This window comes from Octopus bimaculoides, chromosome 4 (assembly GCF_001194135.2).
Source record: "Octopus bimaculoides isolate UCB-OBI-ISO-001 chromosome 4, ASM119413v2, whole genome shotgun sequence".
Classification (NCBI taxonomy): domain Eukaryota; kingdom Metazoa; phylum Mollusca; class Cephalopoda; order Octopoda; family Octopodidae; genus Octopus; species Octopus bimaculoides.
The window spans coordinates 85,694,540-85,703,042 of NC_068984.1; the positions used below are offsets into that span (position 1 = coordinate 85,694,540).

The following is an 8,503-nucleotide window of genomic DNA, read 5'->3' on the forward strand; positions in this document are numbered from 1 at the left end:
TCGAAAGTTACACAAATAAAAGAACTGGACGCCATTGCATAGTGCTAAGGACTCCAAGTTTGCCATCAAGATGTAGGACAAGATACTGCAATAGCCTGGGCTTCAGAGGTCTACAGCTCTTCAATATCCTCCTGAAGGACCTGAGAGACCTGCATGCGGTGAATGTAGGTGTCTTCAAGATGAGGCTGGACCTCTTCCTGTCAGGTGTCCCAGATGAACCAACTTCACGGCAGGTGGTGCAGATGAGAGCAGCTGCATCAAACTCTCTCATGCACCAAATGTCAATTCCTGAAGTAAAATTGTGTAGCAACACCAAATGGCAGTGCCCCAGCATGGCCACAGCTCATGAGCTGAAACTAGATAAAATGAAAATGAAAATACTTCAATAACTAAATCAGCATTGATATAGCCATACATTATTGGCAAACAACCATCTTTATTAAATTCTTTTTCAAAGTCAGTTGTCAAAAACCACAGATTGAGAATTGTAAAATTGTCATGTACATTCAGTGTAGACTAGAATATGATGTCTATCAAACCTAAACATAAAGGATATACAGTATAGAAAAATACAAAAAAAAGCAACTTTCACATGATACTAGACATGACAACTATTAAACTCTAAAAACAGCTAACTCCAGAAATATTTTAGATGTATCTAAAATGTGATAGATTTACAAACGATATGAAAACTTGGATAATATTACATTTCTGAAACCAAACAGAAACCCTTTTGCAGTAACATTTTCCTGTAGTCACTTCTTGTATTTGAGAAAGGCTTATTCTTCATTAATCCACATCTCTTTCTCTCTCTCTCTCTCTCTCTCTTTCTCTCTCTCTCTCTCTCTCTCTCTCATTGACTTTTTACAGCAACTCCTGCTCTTGCCACAAGCATCAGTTAAACTTTTCGAGGTAACAAGTAGAAACTTTAGCCACTTAACTTAACCAGTGTACTACTAGTTTTGTTTGAATGAAGACTCTATCATCTTTTGATATTAGAGTTCCTCAAAGACAAACTGATCACATCTAGAAAACAAAAAGAAAGTTTTCGATTGGCTATTTTATATTTCAGAATAGAGTTCCTTAGGAATATAAAATATCAAGTGCAGATTTATTAAATCACAGAAAAACAAAGCTTTATCTACAAGAGTGAGGGATAGTTGTGACAATAATGTAATTAATTTATTTAATTAAGAATAAATCACAACAGCTACCAAATTTTTTAAATTGTTGGCCTCTATTTAGAGTTATAGGATCCTATCACTATCTTAAACCTGTATATACACAACCTTCCTACATATGTCATTATTACAAATCTTCCTTTTTCTATCTTGTTATTCAATACTAGGTCAGACTTGGTCAACTGGTTCACCTACTGTGATCACCCTATACATTTTTTTTTTTTTTTTTTTTTTTTTTTTGTATATCAGAGGACTTCACTATCTAATTTATCCTCTCCTTAAGATGACATGGTGTGGCTTGAGTTAGTTTTTGCTGTTTTTAACAAATTCAGTGACCACAGATTTCTCATAGGTTTATTGTCAATGATGTAGCTTTATGTCTTCATCACCTCTATTTTTCTTAGATAGATATGTTATAATTTGACTTTACTACACAAATTGAGTTGATGCACTATTGACATTTCTATTTCTGCTTTCAGTAAAAACGGAAATTCTGATGGCTCCTGAGAACCAGGTGATTTCCAGAGGAGACGTTGCTGTATTTCCTATTGATTTTAGGGTTGATCCTTTAGTGAAAGACAAAACAAAACTCATCTGGAAACTAAATGGAAATATGATTGAAACTTTTGCTATTGAAGATGTCAGGATCTTGCAAAACTGGACTCTAATAGTCAACACATCTGAGATGGATGAAGATCGTTTTAAGATGTTCCTTGGCAATTATTCAATTACGATTAACAACAGCATTGAGGTTGTTATAAAATATGCCATTTTAAAACAGAATCCTGCAACAGGTGGTAAGTTTCCTAAAACAAAAATAAAGCAGTTGTATGCTTGTCTAACTTTTTTTTTTTATAATTCCATGTTGCCTCTGTGATGCCATACTTTACACAAGACAGTCCAAGTATTTTAGTACATCCTGTCAACAAGAATCCTTAGTGCATCACTCTCTCCTTCAAGCAGCTGCAATTTAGCTGCATCTCACAATTCTGTGATAGGAATCTCTGTCTCCATTAGCTTTGATAGATCCTCAATTTAATGTTGTGCTTCTGCTAATAATATCGGTATAATTGAGTGATCTTCATCCTCTGTTAGGGAATGCAAGACTCCAAAATATACATCACTCTCAAGTGAATGTTATTAGATATATAGGAACAGTTAATTTTCATCTCTATACATGTAGATGATGATTATAACATTTAGAATGTGGATCTGGTTAAGAGGAATCTCAAATTATGACCAAGCCAACTAATGGCAATAACAATATTGATGAAAGAATAATTAGAGGTGCACTGAGCATTGATTAATGAGAGTACACTAGATAGTTCACAGTGACTACAGAATGCTGATTATAGCCAATAATTGTGTCTGTGATTTAACCCTTTAGTGTTCACATTATTCTGCCATAATTAATGCTTTTTTATCCATATTGTTTTGAACTAATCATGCATTAACTCGTAGCTATGAGATTTTGATGAGGTAGCTGTTAATTTTTAAAACGATATTGTAGGGTTGGTGTGAGAGACCAGATCTGGCCAGTTTGAACATAGAATAGGCAGAATACTTTTGGCCGGATATGGTCGGTTTAAATGCTAAAGGGTTAAGTGTTATCAACTACTAAGCATTGTTGATTTTTGAAAAATTAAAGTTTATATTCTGCTGCTATCAATGCTGCTCCACTAACATCATTGTCTCTTCATTTCAGGAACCACCATGCAATCAGCCGGTCTCGATGCTAAGTGGATTGCTCTTATTGTAGCTCTTGTCCTCTTCTTTATCATCTTCATCCTTCTCCTTTGCATACTCTTCAACAGACAAAGTGGCGATAACTACTCTGGTGAAAACATCTTTTTTTTTTTATATTTTTACATTATACACTCAGTGTTTGCTTTATTTTATTTATGCCTTTTGTTGCATTTTTATTGGGTTGGGTTTTTCTTTCTTCATTTTATCAAATAAACAGTTGCTAAGATTAGCGTTCTGGAAGATATGGTGATTCAAAAGTCATGGCTTCACTCTTAAACACTTCTCCCTCAAATTACTTCTAATTTATTATACACTGATAAATCTGTCCCTTTTCTCATATTGTAACTGCTAAGGTAATCCCCACTACATACACACACTAGTGCTGGTGCTATGAAAAATGCACCCAGTACTCTATGTAAACAGATTGGTGTTTAGGAAGGACATCTAGCTATAGAAACCATACCAAAACTAAGACATTGAAATGGTCCATTTTCCATTCTTGCATGGGTCAGACAGAATTTAGTAAGGTATGTTTTCTATGGCTAGATTCTCTTCATACCCCCAACCTTTACCTGTTTACAAGCAAGGTAATTTCCAAACATGTTTTACACAGATCACTGAAAACAAGCACCTTCACTTTGATGCTCGTTTGCATCCATCACATGATGTCAAGATAAGAGTACATGCACACACACACACAATCATCATCATTTAGCATCTGTTGTCCATGCTGGCATAGGTTGGACAGTTTGACCAGGGCTGGAAGGCTGCATCAGACTCCAGTCTGATTTGGCATAGTTTCTACAGCTGGATGTCCCTTTTAATGCCAACCACTCTGAAATTGTAATGGGTGCTTTTATGTGCCATTGCATGACACCAGTATCTTCCACGACTGTGCTTTTATTTGGCTAGACAAGTCTTCTTCTCAAGAATGACATGATGCCAAAGGTCTCAGTCATTACCTCCGCGAGGCCTAACACTCAAAAGCAGCTTTACATGTGCCACGGCATCAGCCAGAACTTTTCATGTGCCACTGGCATCAGCCCACCACACACAAAAACAAAACTTTAGATCAGTTCAAATGTGTTAGGGACATATTTGATCTATAAAGAAAAGTAATTTGACTGTAATCTGTCATGGAGAAAAATTTTTACATTGGGGAAAAGGTGTAAAAAAAACCACTCAGTTGAGAGTGCCCTCTATGGACAAGTAGATGTGTTTTGAACTTGCTTTCTTCACCACTAGATACCAAGTGAAACAACTTTGAACTCACTGGAAGTTTTAACTTCATTATAAGAGGGTGGTTAAAGTGAGAATTTTTCTCCATGGCCAACAGCCATAATTACAGCCTTTTTACAAGTCAAATATGTCCCAGATGTATTTGAACTGATCTAATGTTTGCTTATCTTACACCACTGCTTTGTGCACCTTTTATATATATATTATACATTATTTATGCTAGCAGTACCGGTGTCACGTAAAAAATATTCATGCCAGTGCCACATAACAGCACTTGTGCCAATGACACATTAAAAATACCCAGCACACATTGTGAAGTGGTTGGCATTAAGAAGGGCATCCAACCATGGAAACCAAGCCAAATCAGACTGGAATTGGGTGCAGCTTACCAGCATGGAAAACAGACATTAAAGGATGATGATGATGGTGATGAGAAAGACTGCCCTCCAGGTGGTTTTCTGTTAGCTGTTGAATATTATTTACATATTTGATCCCCAATTTGTATAATTTTTCTGATATTATTAATTTCCCTTTGTATTCTTTGTCTAATAGCACTCACTTGCTTAATAAATAAATTTAGAGTAATAGCAAGCACTCAAAATCATTGTTAGAATTTATGAAGAAATTAAGTATTATGTTGACTCTACTTAACCTCATACCAGTCCTCAGTTTATTGTGAACTGGAATGCACACCTAGTATGCACTTAAATAAAAAAAAATTTTTAAACTTACTGTAGATTTGAACACGTGATTGTATAACATTTCTTTTGCATTGTTTTTGGCAATATACATATTTATACATTTTAGTATTAATAACCTATACAATCAAATGATTGAATAACAGTAAAAAAGGGTTGCTTAGAGTAAAAATGAAAATAGAGGAAAGGTGAAAATTACATTGAATTGAAAAATTCTAATGTGAAAATAAATAATGCAATATGTAAGTTGTATAACCAAATGAAACTTGAAATATGAAATTTTTATGTAATTGATATGAAAAATATAGTGTAAAATTGTTTACAAATGAAGACTGAATGGAGAAAGTCATTCATCATCATCATTTAACGCCCATTGTCCATGCTGGGATGGGTTGGACGATTTGACTAGGGCTGGCAAGCTGGAGAGCTGCACTAGGTTCCAGTTTGATTTGGCATGGTTTCTATAGCTGGATGCCCTTCCTAACACCAAACACTCTGCGAGTGCAATGGGTGCTTTTATGTGCCACTGGCACGGGTTGAAAAAAAGAAGGATGAGGATTAGAGAGGGAGATAGTCATAAGGATACAGAAAGACTAATAAGAATAAAGGTGGTAAACAAAAAAGTGATAGAAAGAGAACAAGAGAGAGCATTACTAGGAAACAGTAGAAGTAAAGGGATACATTAAAAAAAAAATAAGTACATCATTGTAGATTGTGAATAGAACTGTGTTTTCTGATTAGTATGTAGTTGAAATCTTCAATAATAAAAGAATTTGCAAACCACATTTTCATGTAAAACATTCAAACTAGACGGGGTAAACCTTGATAATCACTTTCTTTTAATAAAAGTTATATAATTCCAACTTAGTAGTTAAGAGTTTTCTCAATTATAGTGTGTGTGTATACATATATGCATGTGTGTACATGCATGCATGATAAGCTTCTTTTAGTTTCCATCTACCAAATCCACTCTAAAAGTTGAGTTGTCAGCTTGTGGCTATAGTAGAAGACACTTGCCCAAGGTGCCACACAATGGGACTGAACCCCAAACCACATGGTTTGGAAGCAAGCTTCTTAATCACATACCCATGCCTACACCTGATTATATAGACCATATAAATCTGCCTGTATAAACTATATATATATATATATATATGTGTGTGTGTTTAAATATATTTTTTTACACCAAAAATTTGGCAAAAGAATCTAGTATCTGTTAACAATCTTAGCAAAATACTCAGTTGAGTTTTTGTATATATATATATCAACTTTAAATAGAGCTCGAAATGTACTTGGGTCAATTTCATTATTATTATTATTGTAATAAAGTATTTTCAACGGATCAGTTTTGAGCTCTATTTAAAGATGGTACCGCTTGACTGGCCTTTGTGCGGGTGACACATAAAAGCACCCACTACACTCTCTGAGTGGTTGGCGTTAGGAAGGGCATTCAGCTGTAGAAACTCTGCCAAATCAGATTGGAGGCTGGTGTTGCCATCCGGTTTCACCAGTCCTCAGTCAAATCGTCCAACCCATGCTAGCATGGAAAGCAGACGTTAAATGATGATGATGATATATATAGCTGCATAAACTATGTACATCTAGCTATATTAAATTATATACATCCAGCTTTATGCACAAACAATACATATCTGACCCTCTAAACATATATATTCAGCTACATATAACAGATCCCTAGCTAAATATAACACAGAAGGTTTTATGCTCCTAACATGAAACTTAGGGCAGTGGGGTGGGGCAGAAATTGTTTTTGTTCTTTTTCTTTCTTGGTTCCACTTTTTTCATAGATTAACTTTGTTGACAAAAAGATTTTACCTCAGGAATTTGGGTCACCAAGTGTTTTTATCCATTTACCCTCTTTTTCTTCCATCTCTGCATTGTTTTATGATTTATTGTCACAGTAGCACTCTCAAGTTTCGTTATAACTCTTTGGTTTCTTTGTGTTCGTCAACTTTGAAAGAATGTTTTGTGTTAGTAGCCATTGTTTTGACATTTCTTTCAGACTGACTCCTTAAAATTATTTTCATGTCTACCCATCTAGAGTTTTTGCTCTCAACCACTTTTTGCCTATGAACCCCACTTGATTACTGTTCTATTCGTGTGGACCTCCAAAAGTCTTACATGAACTCCAGGGATCATACGGACCCCAGATGAGAACCACTGATCTAGAGTGACATGAATGTCATAACTTCCCATTTTAACCTCCTCTCCCCACAGAAATGTAGGACCCTATACTTAATCCTAAGAAAGTAATGTATTATCTTTTAAACATCAAACAAGTGAATCTTCTGATAAGCCTTCTCTACAAAGAAGTTACAGTTTCTGCTGTTTCACTTCACTCACTGTTAATACCTTTCTGAAATGCACAAACATCACAATCATATATACACAGGGGTTGGACAAAATAATGGAAACACCTTAAAATTTCAAACAAATTTATTTTAATATGGGGTAGGACTGCCTTTAGCAGTAATTACAGCTTGAATTCTATGAGGTATGGACTCATACAAAGTTTGAAATGTTTCCAAATGAATTTTTGTCCATTCTTCTGCTAAAATAGTCTCCAGTTCTTGTAGTGATGATGGTGGAGGATATCAACTCCTTACTTGTATATTTAAAATGCACCATAAATGATCAATAATATTGAGATCTGGGGACTGTCGTGGCCAGATAAGATGTTCAACTTCCTTAGAGTGTTCCTCGTGCCATTTAGTAACAACTTTAACTGTGTGAATTGGTGCATTATGATCCTGAAAGATTGCGTTGCCCTCCGGAAACAGTTCCACAACCATAGGATGTATTTGATCAGATAAAATGTTTAAATAGTCTTGACTATTAATTCTGCTATGAAGGGAAACCATTGGGCCAGCAGATTTCCAAGATATAGCCCCCCAGATCATCACAGGTCATCTTCTATGTTTAACAGTTGGAAAAAGGCAGTCTGGGTCAAATGTTTCTTTTGGTTGTCTCACACGTATACTTGGCCAGTGGTCAGAAATAGGGTAATGGATGACTCGTCCAAGAAAATAACATTCTTCCACTGCTCTAGGGACCAATTCTGTAGGTTTTTACTCCACTCTAAATGCTTTGCATCATTTGTTTTTGAAAGTAGTGATTTTCTAATTGCAGCCCTCCCATGAAATCCGGCTTTGTGTAGCTACTGGCAAACAGCTCTTGTGGAAACTGGCTGGGTTCTCGGGGTGGTCATTAAGCTGTACTTTTGTGATCCTTTCTAACAATTCGCATAAGAGTCCGACAGTCCCTATCTAAAAGTTTTGGTTTTCCTCCAGAGTTTTGTTTCGACAAGGAGGTTTTTTCCCTCTTTCTCAAAGGCTGTCATTACTTTCAAGACAGTACTTCTTGATACACCAAACATTTCAGCTGTTTTTGTAACGCTAGCACCTGCCATATGAGCACCAACAATTTGACATCTTTGAAAGTCCGATAGATCTGTCATTTTAATGAATTTTAATTACATTTATCTGATATCTGAAAAGAAACAGCAATTTTAGCAAAAAATATTAAGCAACACTAATAATAAATCAAAAAATATAAAAATAGACAAGCTTTTGATGGTTTTATAGATATTTCAAAATTATGATGTTATGATGCTAGGTG

The 8,503-nt window shown here is 35.3% G+C and overlaps 1 protein-coding gene across 1 annotated transcript in view; it reads left to right on the forward strand.

Moving 5' to 3' along the window:
• LOC106879415 (neuroglian) overlaps positions 1-8,503 on the forward strand; it is a 142,010-nt gene that overhangs the window by 129,863 nt on the left and 3,644 nt on the right. Inside the window, exons 12-13 of the mRNA XM_014928971.2 lie at positions 1,661-1,978; positions 2,887-3,018. Of these exons, the coding sequence (XP_014784457.1) occupies positions 1,661-1,978; positions 2,887-3,018 (450 nt within the window). The remainder of the gene's footprint in view (positions 1-1,660; positions 1,979-2,886; positions 3,019-8,503) is intronic.